Source organism: Aristolochia californica, unplaced genomic scaffold (assembly GCF_029961685.1).
Source record: "Aristolochia californica isolate CCGP_79_NKW_82.1479 unplaced genomic scaffold, dmAriCali1.0.hap1 SCAF_2, whole genome shotgun sequence".
NCBI lineage: Eukaryota > Viridiplantae > Streptophyta > Magnoliopsida > Piperales > Aristolochiaceae > Aristolochia > Aristolochia californica.
The window spans coordinates 51,109,113-51,130,181 of NW_027181881.1; the positions used below are offsets into that span (position 1 = coordinate 51,109,113).

The 21,069-nt window shown below is 37.6% G+C and overlaps 4 protein-coding genes across 7 annotated transcripts; 2 read left to right on the forward strand and 2 right to left on the reverse strand.

Moving 5' to 3' along the window:
- Window positions 1-1,434: 1,434 nt before the first annotated feature.
- Window positions 1,435-3,495, reverse strand: LOC137956655 (chaperone protein dnaJ 49-like). The gene has a single exon (XM_068804229.1). The coding sequence runs from the start codon at window positions 2,739-2,741 to the stop codon at window positions 1,686-1,688; it is 1,056 nt and encodes a 351-aa protein (XP_068660330.1). The 5' UTR covers window positions 2,742-3,495; the 3' UTR covers window positions 1,435-1,685.
- Window positions 3,496-4,592: 1,097 nt separating this feature from the next.
- On the reverse strand, window positions 4,593-7,445 carry LOC137956658 (deoxyuridine 5'-triphosphate nucleotidohydrolase-like). Its single transcript, XM_068804232.1, has 4 exons — window positions 7,323-7,445; window positions 5,360-5,555; window positions 5,130-5,221; window positions 4,593-4,970 (listed from the first exon to the last, which is right to left on the reverse strand). Exons 2-4 carry the CDS (start codon window positions 5,542-5,544, stop codon window positions 4,726-4,728), a joined length of 522 nt encoding a protein of 173 aa, XP_068660333.1. The 5' UTR covers window positions 5,545-5,555; window positions 7,323-7,445; the 3' UTR covers window positions 4,593-4,725.
- Window positions 7,446-8,440: 995 nt separating this feature from the next.
- On the forward strand, window positions 8,441-16,897 carry LOC137956657 (serine/arginine-rich splicing factor SR34B-like). 4 transcript variants are annotated; one of them, XR_011113257.1, is made up of 14 exons: window positions 8,441-8,499; window positions 9,106-9,194; window positions 11,817-11,882; window positions 11,968-12,042; window positions 12,123-12,231; window positions 12,339-12,385; window positions 12,487-12,544; window positions 13,938-13,987; window positions 14,093-14,277; window positions 14,355-14,459; window positions 15,303-15,390; window positions 15,468-15,612; window positions 15,954-15,987; window positions 16,119-16,172. XR_011113257.1 is itself a non-coding variant. In XM_068804230.1 (14 exons), exons 2-14 carry the CDS (start codon window positions 9,111-9,113, stop codon window positions 16,590-16,592), a joined length of 957 nt encoding a protein of 318 aa, XP_068660331.1. In that variant the 5' UTR covers window positions 8,441-8,499; window positions 9,106-9,110; the 3' UTR covers window positions 16,593-16,897. The 4 variants fall into 4 exon arrangements, 2 of the variants coding, with proteins under 2 accessions (XP_068660331.1, XP_068660332.1); XM_068804230.1 differs by lacking the exons at window positions 15,303-15,390; window positions 15,468-15,612 and adding exons at window positions 16,287-16,328; window positions 16,589-16,897 and having other exon boundaries at window positions 16,119-16,216; XR_011113258.1 differs by lacking the exons at window positions 15,954-15,987; window positions 16,119-16,172 and adding an exon at window positions 15,826-15,945.
- Window positions 16,898-19,487: 2,590 nt separating this feature from the next.
- LOC137955951 (phytochrome A-associated F-box protein-like) lies at window positions 19,488-21,069 on the forward strand. Its single transcript, XM_068803188.1, has one exon. It carries the CDS (start codon window positions 19,924-19,926, stop codon window positions 20,920-20,922), a length of 999 nt encoding a protein of 332 aa, XP_068659289.1. The 5' UTR covers window positions 19,488-19,923; the 3' UTR covers window positions 20,923-21,069.

The window sequence follows — 21,069 nt, forward strand, 5'->3', positions numbered from 1 at the left end:
CTTCTCTAAGATCATTTTTTCACTGACCTCAAAAGAGATTCTTGTGTAAAAAGTTACTGGATTCCAACAATTTTCGACGCTTCTCTAAGATCATTTTTTCACTGACCTCAAAAGAGATTCTTGGCACATGCGCACAAGAAAACTGAACGGAGCCAAGCCAACCTTAAAGAGTAAAACTAAGGCATAAGCTTGCATTCGGCCTTTCAAACCTCAGCAGCAGGAGGGAATGAAATCATTACAAGCAAAGCACTCTCACCGTACATCAACTTCGTTTAAATGACACGAATTGTGTCCATTTAGCTTACGTGTACTTACCAAATCTCCACAGCCAGTTCAGGAAGAAGGAAGAGTTCAGTGATAAAAGCATTAAAATTGACTAATTTCCATCCATGGATATTGCCCTACATGAAAAACGCTAGATATTCCCCCACATAAAAGCTTGCTCCAGCTACAACATTATTGAATGCCAAACAGACCAACCAATTAAAGTTTGTCAAAAAAATGTGATATGATTGAACATCTTGCAAGAAGCTGCTAGAGGTGTAGAAAGCAGTACAGCACGTATCAGACCATCCAACATTACAGAGAATTAAACTACAACCTTGAAAGCAAAGAATCTATCTTCTTCTGAGGTGAAGAAAAGACTATGAACAGATCAAACAAACATGACACAGAAATCAAACAGAGTCTTCGGAACTTGTTTTCATCAAAATCCTTGACTACTAGCTTAAAAATGGTCAACTTGAACTATCTAAAACAAGCAAAACCATTTTCAGCCATATTAATGACACAATAGAAAAAGAAGTACAAAAGCAAAGTCCATGACGTAATGTGCATAATTTTCACAACTGAACTGGTTGTTCAATTTGCAAATAAAGCTAGTATTGCAACAAACATCAACAGAGATAAGGGGCCCATGAATATGCAATTTAACCGAGCACTTCCTTGTGGAAACAAAGAGGCCACATAGACCAGAGTGTAGATTAGAGTAGTCTAACTTTGGGCTCTGGAGTGAGATTGATCTCATAGTTCACTACAACAATTGACCATGCATCTAACTCTTCGCAGAGGAAAACAATGAACATAAAAGAAACATTCTTCTAGATGACCACCAATTGTCAATGAGAGACTTAGACTCAATCTGAATTTTTTTGCTTTCAGAGAACTACTGGAGTGTGACAAATGCTTTATTTAACTTGCCCAATCTAGTAATAACTCTATCAGCTGCAACTTTGAATATTAAAAACAAAATGATGAAAGCACAGATGCTTCTTTTTTAATCCAAAATACTTCCTCCAACCAATCAAAATATGATACAATTAAATATAAGAAAATTAAATAAGCAGGCAAATGCAGCATAAGTATACTCAAATCAACACGGAGGTCAGCCAAACTAATTCTCAGCAGGCTTTGGTTTTCAGCGACTGCACAACATTGAAATCAATTCTTCTTTGAACCCCACAAATAAAATCAATATCTTTTAAGCGCTGCAAGCTTAAAAAATATATATATCAAGGAAAGACTTCTAATACAGAACATACAAAAAAATAAGAACTTGTAAATTTGCATAACTAAATTGTGTAAAGATTTACATGGTTCTAAAGATTTAACAATGAAAAGCAGAAGGTGATGAAGAATCTAACTCAATCATCCTGTAAGCAGGAGGTGCCAACCTCATTACACTTTTATGCTCCCACAAGATTCTGTAGTTTATCACAGTGAGGTGTTGGATAGTTTCTTGCCCATTGACGTCTTTGCAGTTCCACACGACAATAACGGCTGAGTATGCTCTTGTAATCCCTAATCACATTGAACTCAAGATTTGTTCTAGAAGGACTACCATACGGAAATTGCTCATTAAAATCTGTAGACTTTACATAAAATTCCACACCAAATTTCTCTGTGACCTTCACGATCTGATGGGAGTAAGTTTTCTGCAGTGAGTAGTCAGGCTCAGAGAAAGGTATGTATGCAAGTAGAAAGAAGATCAAGATGGGTAAAAGTTGAAGCAAAGCCAACACATTGAAACCTCCCTGAACATCTTCCCTCTGTTGAGTTTCCATCCCTCTTGTCCTGAACACATGTGCTCTGTGGAAAACATCTGGCTGAGAGCCACCAAAGAAAAATGAGCGGAAAATCTCATCTGGATCAAAATTTTCATCAAAAAAGTCACTTTGAGGTCTTCTTCTCCTCCTGAAGTTATGTTGCTGGTTACACTCAAACTCCTCCACCAACCCAGTTTGATCGTACTGTCTTCTAGAACCCTCTTCGCTTAAACATTTAAAAGCTTTTGAAACCATCTTAAAAGCCTCTTCTGAACCAGGTGCTTTATTCTTATCAGGGTGAACCTTCAGAGATAATTTACGGTAAGCCTTTCTAATCACCTCAACCGAACAGTTCTTCTCTACTCCAAGAATGGCATAGTAGTCCTTCTGCCTTTTAATATCCCTAACAACTTCACTATGCTCTTCAGTGTAATTTTGAGCTCCATTAGCGGGTTCATGGATTTTAGAGGGGATTGACTCTTTAAGGTTGTGCTCTGAAATTCTTTCATCCAAGGATGAGGAAGAGGGAGTTGTGTCCTGATTCTGACAGGCAGTGAGGATTTCATTGACCAGGAGACTAGAATCTAACCGTTGTGCAATTTTCATGAATTTAAGAGCACGTTGCTTGTCACCAGAAGCAAGAGCTGCTTTAGCAATCTTGACACACCTTAACGCCTCATCCTTGTTACCGTCCATGATTAATCCAGAAACAAACACACTCGACTAGTGAAGCGTCAAACAATTAGATCAAGACTAGAAGGCCAAGTACGAAAAAATCATTCAGGGTATACGAAATCCGACCAATCCGCATGAATTCATACAGGTGCAAGCACCAGAACAGTTGAAGGATTCAAACCCCAGTCATGCAGGATTAAAGAAGGTTTCACGAGCAAGGACGGTAGCGGATCTCAACACCAGAGCTTTTCCCTTCCGAAAAACAATCAAAATTCTCACCGGATAATTTCTATCAGATCTCAACATAAAACAAAAGTACCTCTCCAATATCGACCAGATCGCCTATAAGAATGACGAAAATGATCGAACAGTACTAAACCCGAATATCCTCAAAAATAAAACACCAAAACAGCGCAATGAGTGAAAAACTAGGATCTCACCGATTCACATCGAACAATTCCATCGACACGTGACTTGACAAGAAACCCTACTTAAAGAGCTTCCATCACCTAACAAATTGCAGGCTCTCATGATCAAAGCATGTGGGATAAACGATGCCAAAGTAATTCAGAGGAGAAATATTACGGTATCGGAAGACACAGACTTAACGAACCGAAGCGGAAACCCTCCGAGGCAGTAAGGATCAAAATTTGCCGAATTTGCATTCAGCAAACCTGACTGAGGACCCATCGAAGGCGCAGAGAATAAAAGACAACACCGACGTTATTGGTTTCATAACAGAGTTGTAAGAGAGAAGTCCATAAGACGCGACGAAAACCAAGATGTCAAACAAAATATAGGCAGGCTGGCACTAATAGGGTATGGTGGGTTTCATCGGCTACTCTGATAAAGCCTCTGACATTAAAATTTGTTTGCGGAAGATTCAAGCACCACTACTCCGATCTGACCTTCGGTGACGATCCCGGCCGTTAGCTTCACAAATCAATGCTAGGGCTTTGATGACCCGTTCCATTCCAGGAAAAGCAGGAATTTTCTGGGATTCGACGAGTCAGTAATCATCTGGAAATCCGAGTCAGACGACTTCTGGTCCAAGTCGAGTCAGGTCATCCAATTGTCCTCAATTGGATTATGAAGATTCATAATTGCTTGATATTGATAATTTAATATAGGTTGGGTGAATTTAGCAAAAATTAGATAAATAATCTGTGAATGTCCCTCTGATAATGACTCTAAGATGGAGTTTTCAAGCATGACAGGTACCTGTCTCTGCACGGTTTAAATTAATCGGCTTCATCTGATACCAAGTTGAAGAATGTAGAATTTGCAGAGGTAACAAATCTCCCATTTAGTTCTCAGCACACATCTTGTTTTATTGCATCAAATGATTAAAATTATAATGGAATACCATGTTAGAAAATATATCTAGGGGTATTTTAGTCATTTTACTACTTCAAAAGTTAATTTTCTTTATAAAATCTTGTTTTTTTATGTTAAACTATATTAATCGTTAAATTTTTCATATATATAAGATGTGTAATTAGGGAAATATAAGGAGATTAAAATTAATTACATGTATAGGGGTATTTTTGTAGTTTACAAGTCAAAACACCTATTTAAGAAGTCTGAAAATCAATGCACAACTTCTCACATACCAATAAACTTATTTCTAATCGAGAATGGTTAACAATGTATTTATTTACAGATTTTTTGGTATTTAATAGAAAATAGAAAGTAGTGGTATTAAGTTGAAATGGTGAAGATGGAATTTGTTTGAGATTGTTGCCTCTTTCAGGAGAGAGACTTTGCCATCGGTACAAGGGAGTCCCACCTACGTGTGCCCCAGTTTAATTTGTTGCGAGGCGAGTGTAAGCTTCATCTTCCAGTCTAGTCCTTGCCTTAGAAGTCAGCAAATGTAAAGAGTGTTAGCCATTCAGCATGTGGAAGAATTTACTCGAATACTGAATGTTTTACAAAATAAACCAGCATCCATCATTTACAGAAGAGCAATGCATATATGATTAAGAGAGAACTGCATCTATTTTTGTCAGACACCGGTAGATCCAAACCCTCCAGTGCCTCTTACAGTAGAATTCAGATCCTGGACCTCAGAAACATGGGGCATCATTATCCTCTCAATGATGAGCTGAGCAATACGGTCACCAAGTTTCACTTCAAAATCAACGTCAGAATGGTTGAACAAAATGACACCCAGTGACCCTCTGTAATCAGCATCAATGACGCCTGCACCCACATCGATGGAGTGTTTCCATGCCAAACCTGATCGTGGAGCTGCATATTAAAATTGCTCATTTCCAGATTGCCAGAAACAGAAACTAAAAATCACCATTTGATCAATTGATACAAGAGTTAAAAGAGTATCTCAAGTCATAAAATTCTTTCCGAAAACCCAGAACAGAAGGCCCTAAAAAGAAATACAGAGAAACTTACCTATACGGGCATAAGTTCCTTCAGGTATGGCAATGCTTAAGTCTGTATGAACAAGGGCCTTCCCTCGAGCAGGAACTTTCATCTCTTTTGCACTGGGAGAAAATTTTATAATAAACGAAAACCAAAATGAATCAGTCAAGGCAATCAGATCTCAAAAATGGATACATAGTGCATCACATAGAAAATTGAAACGGGACAAGTTAAATCTGTCAAACAAAGAAAACACTCACCTGGAGAGGTCATATCCAGCAGAAAGGGGGGAACCTCTAGATGGTAAGATGGCGTTCTCAGAAAGCCTTTTCACCTTGAGAACAGGGTCTGGATACTCCAGGGAGACTCCATTTTGGTCAAGCTTCTGAGCCTTGAGTGAGGGCTCTTGCCCTTTGAGGCTCATCTTTCCATTCTCAGCAGTCATCTTTACTTCAGCTGAGTAAAAGTGGGAGGACAAAAGAGAATTCAGGGAAAATGAAATTTAAAAAGAAGTTATCTATGTTATGGTACCTAATTCTTTTTCATGTTGCCAAAATTGAAGACACTAACGTGACAGCTAAACAAAACTGATGCTATAATAGATACATAAACAAACAATTTAGTCTTGTATTGTCCATAGTCCTGGATGTAATGCTTAGGTACACGGGCATACTAATACTTTCGGAGATTGCAAAGACTGTCTTATATGGCAGAATATGTAAAACTCCAGGGAGTCATGGCAGTGAGCTTATTCTATCTGACAAGTCTTCCTTAATGTTTTTCCCCTTCATTTAAACATCTATATGCATAATCCAAATAAAAATAACCTTTAAAGGCAGCTCACCTGTGGAAGGATCACTTTCACAAAAGCTTAGATGGAGGAGAAGATTCTTGTCACCGAGAAAATCAGTGGCCTCTCCTTACAATCAAACGACACTAAAAGCACAGAGGCCTTATTCATGTCCTTCTCATCACTTGCATTTTCATCAACAAAGACAGCATATATACCCTCACTGTTACTACCAGTGGATGTTTGTTGCCAAAGCTAATAAACAACTACCTCTAAGTCCTACCAAAAGAAATCTAACCCTGTAAGACTCAAGGGTTCAAAGTGAACCCCTCAGCTCAACAAGTCCACATGCAAAACCTCCCTTTCTTTGCATTATCTCATTGAAAATAAGAAATCCACCAGCATAAAATTATTCTCATTACCTTAGGTTTAGGACACTTGTTTCTAAATGAGGTTTTCACCATCCAGTGGAAAAATTGTTGGCTTACACATAAAGACAATGACAAAATTGAGCTGATTTAACACCAAAAAGCTACATAAACAGCCACATTTTCCCATTTTGAAGAAAAAAGAAAAAAAGGCCACTTCAGAGATTTGTTATTTCCAATATTTTAATAATGCAAAACAATTTCAAAAGATGGGGATGACATTGAAACCAATAAGTTGAAGAGAATCGAGTAACATAACCTCAGTAAAGTCAGAAAGCTCAAAACTCTTAGAAATAAATGTGAACAGAAAGAATGCAGACGAAAATGAATTGAAAGCTGCAAATTCCCCTCTATTCCCTCTGCAAAACCTCGACTGCATAGCACCAAATCCAGGAAACATTAGGACTGTTTATGCCATAATAGGATTCAAAAGGGATTGTTTGTGCAATCATATGACAACTGCAGATCACTCCTTATTCCCTATGCAAAACCTCAAAACCGTAGTATTCAAACCAGAAAAAATAGGGACTGTTTATGCCATCATAGGATAAATAAATACTCGAAAATAATTTTCTGTGGCCGATTTTGCCAAAAGTTTTTCCTATCCGAAAGCAAATCCCCTTAGACTTGTTTTCTTCCATGTGTACCTTGTAAGTTTTATTTTCTCATCATTTTATATTGGAGCCATAGAAAGCTCATTTTTCTATTCCCAATCTTTTTGCACAACAATAAGAATCAAAATAATAATTCACCCAGGCCCTATAATCAACATTAGTATTTAAACAAAATGGGTCAGCATTCAAATGGCTATTTCCTACGGTTTTCTATTGACATAAACAAGCCCATAGCACCAAAACCAGAATACACGACATCTTAGAAATAAATGCAAATAGAAAAATAGACAATTCATCCTAAATTCATTTACAATCCAGCAAATAGCTTGACCCCCTTCTCATTCAAGATACTTTTAAAAAAAACAGACAATAAGAAATCAAAAAGAGGTACCTTGCCGCCCTTCTAGTCGGAAAATAGGAGCTCCGGCGCCAGGCGGCGAAACTACGTTTGGGTGTATAGAGCACGTTTCCGCGGAGAAACGAAAGAGAAGAAAGTGAGAATCGGCAGCTTCGGTTTGACACAGTTTTTGACTTCGTTAAATAACACATTTACTCTTGTACATTTATTAAAATCTAGCCAACATCATGAGACCAAGATGTTATTTAAGTGAAAGTTAAGGGCACAATAGAGAATTGATTTACAAAAAACCGAGGCACAGTCGTGGATGTCGTATGGGAGACTGGCGCCAAAAGTTCCCGCCGTTGGTGAATTTGGCTCGTCTTCTCTGTCGCAATGGCCATCAGATCTTGAAACTTTTTTTTGAGATTTCGAAATTTTCAATTTTTACTTTATTTATCAAATGACAATGCTAACTGCATTGTGGGTTCAGATTAAGCGTTCAATACTGAAATCGTCGATAAATGTTTTTCATATAAAAAATAAAATGAGAATGGGGGATTTGGCTTTTGTAGCTCTTTTTATTTTTAACTATTTTTGGCATGAAGAGGCTAACAAAACTGTTAAGACGCATAAATTCATCAATGTTCTTTTGATCACCAATCAGGCACAGAAATGTCAAACGTGACAAACTCTTTCAAAAGATGAATCGGATTCACTGAATTGCCTTGCCTGAGACAATTGTGAATTCTAATGTGATTTGCTTTAGCTTGTGAACATTTTTTAGACTTAATTTTTTTTTGAGAAGGCCACACCACACGTATGTGAGAGGGATACCAATAAAAGCATTTCTAATCCATTTGAATCTGTGATTTGTTTTTTTACTCCTTATTATTTATATAACCTTAGCATTTTATCCCCACTCTATCTGGACGATAATGATGCACTCTTTCAAAATCCATATTACATCCATCGGGCCCCATAACCAAATTCGACCGCCTTCTTTGTTTCTGATGGCCCCACGGCTGTGAGCCTGTGAGTAGGTGACCCGCGACACTAATGGGCCGTGGATCCTCTACCTTTACACTTTCTCTTTTTTTACTCCCTTGCCACTGACCTTTTTCTATTTATATGCCTTCTCCTCCTACCCCTATAGTTTTCCAAACCCTCGGCCTCCAAGAATTTCTTTCAGGCCGGCCATACCTTTTCGATTTTTGCAGCTACAGTCAAGGTAACCAATTTATCTTTTCTCTGTCTGTTCGGCTGCGAAACCGAACACACTTGTATGAGCTCTTCTTTAACCGTTCAATCTCGTCTGCTGTTGTTGTTGTTTTTTTTTTTTTTTATTGTGTCATTCTCACGTTATCGTTATTGCTACTCTTATCGACTCTTTTCTATCCGTACTGCGACTGATAGAATACTGTTAAAGTTCTCATTATCAAATCTGCAAACTTTAATCTATTATTTATTTTTATTAAACTTATCCCAAAGTTTTCAGTCCTTTTGACGAGCCTGTTTTCTTGTGTATCTTCACATCTTTGGCGTGAAAAAAATATATTTTATGTGTAGGTCTCCTCGATTTTTTTTTATTTATTTTTTTATCTGATCTTCATTACGGGCTCAATGCCGATTTATCTGTTCCTCAGCCGAGGGAGGGCTGCCTCATCTCTGCTTCCTCATGTGAATTCCTGGTAGTGTATTCTTGCAAGTGATTTTAGCACTCTTATGTCAAAAAGTTTGACCTTTAACTGTAACTTTGTTCTTGAAATTAATTTTGACACTATGCCAATGTTATATTCGTTCTACTCCTTATCTTTGTGTGTTTGTTCTGTTGTAGGAACTATGAGCCGTGCTAGTCGAACACTGTATGTTGGTAATCTTCCAGGTGATATTCGTGAGAGAGAAGTGGAGGACTTATTCTACAAGGTTTGTCATTGCTTGTGAAAGAAGTCAATTAATCACTCTTTTTAAAAAAAAATGAAAATAATCACTCTTATGATGCAGTTTAATCACTCTTATGGTACATATGTTTTTTGTTTTGTTTATAACAGCAAAGGACATGAGATTAAAATGCCAGTACTATAAATGACCTTATTGATTAAACATTTGTTTAGCCTGTAACTAACTTCATTTATTTATCTCTCTCTCTATATGTTTTTTTATATTCATGGACATGTGGCATAACACATGTAATGATTTTTATATCAGAGTTTTTTTTCCCTTTTTCAATAATCAAATGCATTCAATTGATGTTTTAGAATTGTTGAGTCCAATGTTTCAGATTTCTTAAAATTACATGGTGGGTGTGATTAGAATAAACACATATATACATTCTTAAAAAGAAAAAGAATATAGCCTTGGTCTGGTGGAGGGGATTCCAAGTAACTAACTTTTCTTTTGTTACCTTTGGAGGAAAAAAACTCCTTCCTCAATTAAAAGAAAAAAACCAAACTTGCTCAAAGGTTGACCATTATGAATGAAAATTTTCACTTATCAGTGAAAGATCAATGGATCTTTCACTTTGCTTGGGCAGGTGTTCCAAATCCTGCATTCACTTTTGACATACCTGGGCTACTGTACATTGATCTTTCACTTCGCTTGGGCAGGTGTTCCAAATCCTGCATTCACTTTTGACATACCTGGGCTACTGTTGCTAATTGAAGTGAGGTTCTACTGAAGTGGTTTCTGTGGTTAGGCTCTGAGTCAAAATTAAATATCTCATAATTAATTGGAAAGTTGTATATATAAAAAAAACATTATAAAATTAAATACATGTCATGTTTATCAAAAAAAAAATTGTGGAGATTTTTCATTGATGAAATGGGTGCAATGGAAGAAGCTAGTTGTTACTAGATTATAAATATATACGACGAACATCTTTGGCTTCCTCATGATTAGTGGATACACTACCAATTTTCACATCTTTAGTGGATACACTACCAATTTTCTGTACAGAGTGATGGGTGGGAGAGTGGTTTTCGCAAATTTGACCCCAATTTGCATGATTGCGTGGGAACCTCAAATTGTGGTTAGAATGTGGTTAACCACCAAAATAGGAGATTGGTTTTCTATTTTGGAATATAATTTGAGGCATGTTCTCTTCGAAGAGGAAGCTTTAGAGGCTAGTAGTTGCTTGCTCTCTCAAGACAGAAATTCATACTCAAAGTCGATTTTATAGGCTCTTTAATCAGGTGGAGAAATATATGGCTCATCTGTGGTTTATTTCATTGGTCTTCAGTTTGTTTCACTATTCCACTTTCTCTGGTTGCTTGATCAATTATCAGTAAATTTATCGGGAAAGGTTGGGTAGAAAGTTCGAACTATCAAAGATTGTGGCTCTTTTTGAGTTTTTGGAAAGAAAACCTTTAGGCAATGTAATTGTTCATTGTTGGGGTTATTGACAAAGCCATGTACTATGTGTTTTTCTTGGTCTGCAAGTTTCTAAAACACAGTCACTGGCCTTTATCATTAAGGATAATCAGGGGTTAACAATTAGCTGCATCTACTCTAGAATTGACACCCCTTTTAAATAGTGCCATTTTTTTGCTCTGCTCCTTTTTTGTTTATTTTGACTTACTGGAAGTAGGGATAAGAATCCTTCTTCAGAGTCTTAGAGCTGAGCTTTTATTGGTGGAGGGGCATTTGGCAATTGTCTTCTGTTGAGTTTGAGAGAGGAGATGGTTCCCCCAGCTCAGCCACTTTTCTATGTATCTTGTTGAGATTTTTATCATCTACACAGTGTTGGTTATCTATTGCGCGTGTGGCTATCTTCCTCCTATCAACATCTTGTCGTAGAGATACCTCACTGCTGATTAAATTTTCAGAAATCTGAGGTGTCTTCTTTTTCTTGGTATGTTCTTTGTGTGTTTTCTGATATGCACCTTTTCCATCTGGAGTTGCTTAGTCATATTTTTTTCTTATCGCTGTCAAGAAAGAAAAAGTTGGTTTTTGATTTTTTGTTTCACTGATGAATCTTTATGGCTTTTGGATAGTATGAAATGCAAATTTAACATAAAAATGCATAAATATTTTGGAATAGCTGGAATCACTACGAGAGACGAACTTGGTTGAATAGTTTTTTAGATGTAATTTGTGACTATTAAATTAAATTTATGCGGAAAGAATGATTATTTTAGACTGAATGGTGGAAGGTATGGATATATCCTATATAGAAGTTTCCAATTTTTATTTAAAATGGTTTTCGTTTGAAGAGATTCAAATTAGACTATTGTGCCTCAGGATACCTGTTCTATTTGTAGGTGTTTTAAATTATTGAGCTTTAGTACAGCCAATGTTTAAAAGTGATGGACCTTTGCCTTTCAGTACATTGTAAATATTCTTGCAATTTTCGATTCAAGTATTTCAACAAATTTCTTCATGCTATGTGCAGCATAATTTTTCTAGTCTTTGAATTAAAAAAAGTTATGGCTTTTAATCTGTTGAAGGGAGTTATCTTTTATTCCTTTACTTATAGCATACCATTGGAAGAAGTTTATGGCACTAAATGTTGTGTGTAATGTTTTTCTGATGTTGTTGCTCCTTGCATAGTATGGGCGTATTGTCGACATTGATCTGAAGATTCCTCCTAGACCTCCTGGTTATGCTTTTATTGAGGTAGGGGCACATTTACTTGTCAACAATGTGTGTTGGACATTCTGGATCATCTATTTTCTTACAATATTTATGTATTTTATTGCAGTTTGAAGAGGCTCGTGATGCTGAGGATGCGATTCGTGGTCGTGATGGCTATAATTTTGATGGACATAGGCTGCGGGTAGGTTTTTTGTAGTTTCTATTATTTTACATTGATGGTTGCCTTTTTTTGTTTGGTGTGTTGAAGAACCTTCTGCTCAGGTGGAACTAGCGCATGGTGGTCGGGGCTCTTCTTCATATGATCGCCACAACAATCACAGTGCTAGTGGAGGTGGTCGTGGTGGAGTGTCTAGGCGTTCTGAATATCGTGGTATGTGATTTTGTAAAATGTCTTCTTTTGGATTTGCTCAATTCCACCTCCATTGTGATTTCCTTACTTTACTCCCAAATTGATTCTAACATCACTCTGTGATGCAGTGCTGGTCTCTGGCTTGCCTTCTTCTGCTTCTTGGCAAGACTTGAAGGTATCTTTGGTATTGAAGGTTTTATTTGTTGTCATCCAAATAATCTTTTTTTTTCTTTAATTTTAAGTTAAATCTGATGAGTCTTGTAATGCTACTGCTAGGATCACATGCGTCGGGCAGGGGATGTTTGCTTCTCTCAAGTTTTTCGTGAGAATGGTGGTGAGTTGAATGCAACTGTTTGTTTTTTAGTGTTTTTTCTCTTTAAGCGTACTTAATATGGCGAATGTTTTCCGTGAGAATGGTGGTGAGTTGAATGCAACTGCTTGTTTGTTTGTGTTTTCTCTTTAAGTCTACTTAATTAGGCAACCTGGTAGAAAGCATATTGATTGTCTCATTTAGTGTTCTGTCACACAATTTTTTAGATCTTCTTAGCGAGTGGATAACATCACAATTTGTAATGAGTATTTTGTAACTCGTCCTGGTTATGGTTCACCTATTCCATTTAGCTGTTTCCTTTATGTCAATTTATGAGTGTTTTTTTTTTGTCAGGCACCTCTTCATCTTCTTCTTCAGATTTTCTTTCAGTGAACTTGATTTGAAAACATGATAAATTGGAAAATGTAAACATGAGTTGGAGGACCACGGTCTTATACAAGATATGACACATGGCTGATTGCTAGAAAGAGACGAGGCCAAGTTAAAAGAGTTTAAGAGATGAGATGTTAAAATTCATGATACCTGTCATAATAAAAACGAAATTCTCACTCTTAGAATATTGGTATAGGGTTTTTTTGGTCATTTCACTATCTCATACTAATATCATATGTTTCCAGTAAGTCAAATTACTTGTCATGTATTTATGTTAAAGTCTCATTGAATTTTGATGTGATTGACTGAGTTATAAGCTTTTTTGTACTTCGGCACATTATTGTCCTTATATTGTAAACTCACTTAAGTGTCTTGTTATGATACCTAAGATAGTATGTGACATTATTGCTTGACATGAGGTGGGTGTGCCCTAATTTTGTAGTGGGGCCCACATGAGCTCTTTTGGATGGATTTAAGTTCTTTATACCTTGAATTTGGATCATTTTCTGAGCATTTTTTTGAGTTCATTTGGGGTATATTTGAAGGATTAAGCAGGGATTCCAACAAACATGTAGCCTTTAGACCATTTGAGAGCTCAACACAGTAAGGATTCTAGTTCCATCTACATTACCATCCCTACTCCTTCCACTTATTTTTCATGGGTTTTTGTTGATGTGGCTTAATTCTAGCTTTGTCCTGATTTTGGTTTATATTTATGTGGTTCATGTTCATGTGTCAGTATCTGACATCAGTATGCACTGCGATGTTGTTTTATTGGTCCTTCATCATGGAATTTTTTTCTGTTTTTATTTTTTGTTTTATTTGATTAGGAAAAAAAATAGTTGCATTGTTGTTTGTTTTGTCTGATTTTGGTTATTTTTTTCAGTCTTTAGTTCATATTATTTTCCAGCATCTTCTTCTTACTCTACAACTGAGAAATACAGTCTTTTTTGGTGCAGTGACTTTGTTTGTACTTTATTATGTGCTTTTGTGATTTGGTAGCTTCTCTTGGCTTTTTGTGCAGGTACCACTGGAATTGTGGATTACACAAACTATGACGACATGAAATATGCGGTAGGTTTATATTCTTAATTTTTTGCATGTTTTTTGCTTGCGATCTTCTCCATGTGTATTTACATATTCTTTGTTTTCTATCCTTTTTTTCATCCTTTTTGGTAGATAAGAAAACTTGATGACTCTGAATTCCGGAACGCGTTTACCCGCGCGTACATCCGTGTGAAGGAGTATGATTCAAAGAGGAGCCGAAGCCGTAGCCAATCTAGGAGTCGTAGCCATAGCAAATCCTTTTCAAAAAGCAGGAGTCCTAGTCGTAGTCGCAGCTATAGCCGGAGCAGGAGCAAAAGGTTTGGAGTTTGTGACTTTTCTTAGGTTTTAAATGGTGTTTTAAATGTATTTGCTACTGAATTGAATCACGGTGCAGCAAATCTCCAAAGGTTAAATCTGTGAAGCGTTCTATGTCTAGATCACGATCTAGGTCCGTGTCTTCACCCTCGCGTTCAGGATCAAAGCCACATGTTGTGTCAAGGTTTGCCATTCTTCACCTTGTTTTACTCTTGTGTGTTATTATTCTGTGGGTTGCTCTTTTTTTTTTTTTCAACTGCAGAAAAGATGTGTAGGTGATATTAGTGGTATATTTTCTTAAATTTGGTTGTGCATTATAATGTAAATAATCTTGAAACTATGCTAGTGTGTGGGCTATTTTAGGTAATTGGCAATAGTTCACCATCAGTTAGGCAGGGTACTTGATGCAGGGCATAGCTCTAATGAAAGGTAGCGGGCGGCTAGTGGAAGTAGAATCTTTAGAGGATGCAATGTGTGGGTTGAATAATTGTAGTGGTTGCTTGCATTAAAAATTGAAAGATGTAAATTTTAGCTGTATAAGTCCCAAAAAGGTGTAAATATTTGAGTGATTGATGGTTTTGAAAGTGTTTGATTTGCTTGAAACTAGGGGTTTTTTAGTCCAACATGGTTGATGAGACAGGCATTGGATTCACCTCCTTTTGAGGTGTAGTATGATAAGCTAATGTGGTGTGTGGCTTTTTATATTGTTTTCATTTAGCTCGTAATTGTTTTCCTTAATTTTTTAAGTACAATCCTGGATGATACTTGCTCTTCAAAAAGAAAAATATCCTGGATAATCCAAATTTAAATGACTTATGTTGTTAGGATGCTTTATGTTATTATAGTAGGTCACTGAACATACAGGTATAGGCAACCCTAATGAGTCCTATACATGTCTTTTCTTCATTAAACATTTGAGATGTCAAATTTCAGAGGTAGATGAAGATTAAAAGGGAAAGTAAATGAAAAACAAATGCCCTATTATCATCATTTCATGTTTATGAATCTTGCCTTGTTTGTTTTTTAGATAAGGAATTATGCGGCGATTTGGATTGGATGTTAGGATGTTGGTTGGCTTTGGTGCCAAATGCATGGATCCTCTGTTTGTATTAGAGGTATGCTGTTTCATAAATGAGCAGCTTTGGAAAAACCACCCAAGTGTATATTGATTTTTATACATTATGGCATATAGTGGCAGCCCAATGCTGCTGAATGGGAAGGAGCATGGGATGCGTTGGTAAAGCTGGATTGCTAGTAGGAACAAAACCATCAGTTTCTACTGTCATCGTCACCCTCAATATTTGTCGCGCTCTGGATCCTGGATGTGGATTTTGATGGTACAATTGGAAAAAATCTCTTCCATCTCTATTATAACTAGAGACTAGGTTTAACTATGTCTTTGTCTTTTTTTAATGATCTCTTCATCTCACAAATGAGAGCCTTGGCAGTACCTATGATCCTTACGTGTGAAATCCAAATGCATAAAAGCGAAAGTGTTATTAATCATTTTAACGGTTTATTTTATCTTTGTATTTGCTGAATAATGATAGCCGGATGGCCTTTGCTTTCTGAATATGGTTTACTCTGACGTGGAAGAGGCGTCGAGGCTTTTGGATCAGGGTGTTAAAAATCAAAGCATGTGGATATTGAATTTGAGTTATTTCTGGAACTTTTGCAGATCTCGTTCAAGATCCAAATCTGTGTCGCGCTCTGTAAGTGGATGTCCTATAGATCTTTAACATCTCTCTCTATTTATATATCTCTTTAACATCTCTCTCTCTATTTATATATCTACATATTTATCTATCTGTCTGTCTCTGGCACTGAAATTATAATTTTATAGCCACCACGGAGCAAACTTGTGAGTAAGAGTCCGAAGAAGCGAAGCCCCAGGAGTGGTAGCAGCAGTCGAAGCAGGAGTAGGAGCAAAAGCTTATCTTGGTATCATTTCTGCTTCGTCCTCTTATTTTTGTCACCGTAAAACAATAAAACATCTTAGTTGTGACTTCAGGACTTTGGCTCAATGGTCGCCGGAGGTGTTTCTTTTTGTGAGGTATTGAGTTCAAGTCTCATTAATGGTAAAAAAGGAAATCTTAGTCAACAATAATAGCAGTGAAATATCTTTAAATTAAAAAGTCAGACAGAGTCTTCAGATTCATTAAGCTTCATTGCTCTCAAGTATGTTATATATATATATGTTATATTTGGAAATCTGAGTGCTTTTGTTCAATTGGGTAGGTTTTTACAAACCTAATATACCTTCACCACAATGAAGAAATTTTGCTCTAACTAAATTGGTTTCATTTTTGACAGATGAAGCCAGATTATGGTCAATCAACTATTCCGGAGCAGTTACAGTACCCCCGCCCTTGATTTTTCATGTGGACATGATCTAAGCATCACTGTACTCGAATAGTAATTTTATGGAATGCCTTGTACTGCAGATAAAGCGTACTGTAATTCGTGAGTGTTTAGACTAAGTGAATTTTATTTTTAATTGCGGATGATGACATTTTTGTGGCTGGCTACTTTGGGGGTGGATCTTAAATGTCGTTGTGGCTGCTGCCCTCTCTTGCAAGTGTTTTTTGTTATTTTTTATAAATTTTTTAATTTTGCCTCGTGTATTTTTAAATGCAATCGGTTTGGATGATATTTTTTATACAGTTAAATTTTGAACTAGGGAGAAGGGTAGCTCCTCCCCTCGTTGGAGGTGGTGCTGGCGACCTCGCCAAGATGGGAGGAGATGAAGCTTTCTGTAGTCCTGAGGGTCAATGCCATAGTTGCATTCAAGTGGATTGCTTTTGAGATTCAACCAATTACCGACTCACGCTTTTCTGGAGTCGTGTCAGAAAACGAGTCGTATCCCAATATCAGTGTTGTGGAACTACTCGGCGGGGTCCATGATGGTATCTGTCCAAGGTGATGATTGGTCGACAATGAAATCCAGTTTTAAATGAGTACAATTGGTTGACAATGACATCCAGTTCAACAATTGCTAAGAATTAGTTTTCAAGGGTTTTGAGCGTTTGAAAGAACATCCGGTCTCTCTCAAGGATATTCAGTAACATTACCGATCGCGAAGCTGCGATCGGAACCCAGGCTAGGATTTGACAGCTCAGGTCGTTGCGGCTCAAATTTAGAGATGCCGACTTAGATCCAGTGAAAAGATTGTTGAGAAAAAACAGAGCAATAAGTTATTCTGAGCCTTTTGACAAATACCCCATGTCATAGAACCAGATAAAGTGTTTAAGTTTAGGTCAACCAGGTCCAAATTAGCCAAATTAGCCCTAGTACCTCTTCCTTCTCTTGGTTGATGGAATGGGGTGGTGTTTGCCCCTTCTGGTGGATAGGAACCTCCCCTCCTCTTGTTGGTCAAAGGGATTCCTCGTAGGGTTGCATGGCAAAGGAGAAGAAGGTTTTTGTTTTTGTTTTTTTTAAATAAAGAAAAAAACTAAATATAATGATTCAATAATTTTTGTTTGTGTTAAAATCTATTAAAAATATTTAATTGAGCATATTAGTAATAGGGGTAGTATCGAGTGAAGTCAAACTCAAACCTATGCGGATTTGAGTTTTGCTTAATTTTATGACTTCAAGATTAAGTTCAACTTAAGTTGAGCTCTAACTTGAGTTTGAAAATTTTAAGTGAATTCAAGCTTGAGTTAGGTTCAAACTTAAAATACATTTAACGTTATAAAAATAGAAAAATGAACAAAGAGAAGCTGGTGATGAGTTTTGTACTATTAAATTACACGTTATTGTAGAGGAGTCCAAGACTTTGGAATAGAGCATACTATTGTATAATGATCAACTTAATAGACCTAATAGAAAGAGTAAATTTATCTAGCAATAACATTTATCCTATTGGCAAACAGTAACATTGGATGTTGAGGAGAAGCCGAAAGGGTTAAACGGCGATCATCTTTTGAGGTTTGAGGTAAATAAAAATAATTTTTAACCAACCACAGAAGAAATTGAAAGAGCAATTAGTGTAAAAAGGGCATTTTTGTAAAATATAGGCTAATGAGTAAACTCATGAGTTGACAACAATTTGTTATAGTTAATGTGTCTTATTCCAAGTTTGAACTTAAGTCGAACTCAAGTGAAAACTGATTTAAGTCGAACTTTTTGGGAGCCGAGTTCAAGCGGCTTACAAGCTGATTTAGCTCAGTGCCACCCCTAATTGGAAGTATGGAAACTAACAAAATCGTAATTGTAAAATACCTTTTTTTATTTATTCAAAATAATAAAACTCATGTAGAGTTAAAATGGGGGATTATAACAAAAGTGACAAATACGTAGACAATACAATGAATTATACTCATATAACAAATGATGAACAAAAAATACATAATTATTAAGAATAAGGATTCACCTCCTTTCTTAGCTTATTCTTATATGAAGATTGAACTAGCAGCAACAGTGTAAATTTTTTGCACAATATTAATGTTTTGCAAGAATTGACCAAAAGTTAATGCTCTCAGTAATTGTCCCAATTGAGCTCTAAAATCAAGACCATACAAAAGTAACTGTCTATCACAACTACAAATATGTTTCTGATAGTTGGATAAGTTTGATCTCGTAAAAGTCTACACAAAGAAGCGTTGAATTGATCTTAAACAAAAATAAAAAATCACGAGGGATTTGGGATTTATTTGCTGAAACCCCAAGGACATGGAAAGATGCAAGACAACTATAGGAATTCATGAAATGGCATATATCTACGAACACCTTCCTGCTAGTAAACAACCATTACAGAGAAATCATGAAACTGCATATTAGCTGCAATATCCAAAGATTGATCGAAACCACTTATAAAAGAACTTAGCCTCTAGTAATCGGCCTTCATTATGGAAGTAGCTTGATGCTTGTTGAGAAAATTTACATCTCTCGAATTTGCGTTGCTCTGGAAGTAGCTTGAAATGGCTTAGATTTGTTGTTCTTGGTTCATCCCGTTGAAGTGGGTAAAGCTAGTGTCGATCATCTTCCGGTTGGTAATTCGAAGGAAAAACTAAAAATCTGACGGAGCTATGACGGCCATAAGACCCACACCAGTAGGGGTCTGTTCTGCAACCAAGGGCTGTTAGGAGTTTCTGTCCGCTCCTTCGGAATTACGGTGGCGCTGTCAAAGATGAGGAAAGAGAGTCAAAATAGACGTCTCCGCTCAACGCGTCACTGATTCCCCCTCGAGCAATGACAGCCACAGAAACCCTTCTCTGAAAGAGAGGGTCTGCTTCTGCAGATTTGTCTCCCTCATCTTTTTCCTTTTCTGTTCCCACTCTGAGGAAGCACCGCAACAGAAGCTGCGTGCGGAATCTCCATCCCCAGGAAAAAACTTCCCCTAATTTTCGTTGCTATCCTTAAGCTTGTGGGGGGCTTCTTTTCAAATCTTTCGAGGGAGAAGGATTGATTGTGGAGCGATTACACGACTGGGAGCGAGTTTTCTGGCGTATGCAAGCGGACGCTGAGGCCGCAGAAGATCGGGGAATAGAGCAAACGCTTCTGTTTCCTTCGTCAGAATATAACGATCCTTTGGTATAGAGGATTATACCTTGCGGCCAACAGATCCGATTTTAGAAAAGCCCCCCGTCATCTCCTTCACTGGACTCTGTTGGAAAGGAAGACGGGAAATCAGCGCCGTTCTGCGAATGTCTCAAACGCACTTTTTCCATCTATCTGACGATATTCTCCTCGCCATCCTCTTCAAACTCCAGGAAGATCCTCGCCACTGGGCATGTCTCGCCTGCGTCTGCACCAAATTTTCCTCTCTGATCCGCACTGTTTGCTATCAGGTCAAATGTTCCCAGTCTATCCCCTCCGTTGTCTCGGAACTTCTTTCTTCTTCTTTTGGTCGTGGGTCCTATGCCAATACTCTCGCTGCTCCAACGCAATGGTGGGCTTCTCTCCACAAGCTTTCCGTCTGCTGCCCTGGCCTTCTCCACGCCGGTGTCTTGTTGGAAAGCTCTGACTTCGGACTCGAACGTGCGATTGGCCCTGATCATAACTATTCCATGGATCTCCGGCCGGTTCCCTCATCATCGGTTGTGGAAAGGCCGGCTCAACCTCCGTCTGATATTTCCTGGTCCCTTTTCGATGACCTCTATTTCGACATGGTTTACGACTCCTCGGAGACGGAACACCGATATCCTATCAACACCACCGCCTCCACCACAACTGATGCTCCCCAGAGACAGGTCGTACCTGTGGGCAATGATCTTCCGGGCTTTAAGAGAAGAAGACAGAACTGCGAGCATGTCGGTTCACATCTGGCAAAGGGCATCTGGAACTTGAGTCGGGAACAAGGGAATAAGCTTCTAGCCAGTCGATTCAGAGGAGACTGCTTATACATTTGTGATTGGCCTGGTTGTATTCATACCGAACAAAAGCGCGATTACATGCTTTTCCGAGGTGTTTTCAAAAATTTTAAGAGCTCCAGGGTCTGGAGAACCATTAACGATGGGAACCGGAGTCAGATTGCTCTAGAATGTGCATTTTGTTCCTGCAAGAAGACTTACGATCTGCATTCGGCCTTCTGCTTGAGACGGGTTTTTGGGTTCCACGATGACGGCGAGCCTGTCGTTCGAGCTTATGTTTGTGAGAATGGCCACGTCTCTGGAGCATGGACCGACAGGCCAATGTACGCCTAGGTTATTGTGGTTTGCGAATCTTCTCAGATTCTGATTTATATATATTTAAGTGTTTGGAAGTTTGTAAGCATATTTCAGAAGTTTTTTTTAATCCTTGCTTGCTCCTCTGTTTCAATTTTTAAATGATTTACAATATGCTTTTGTGAA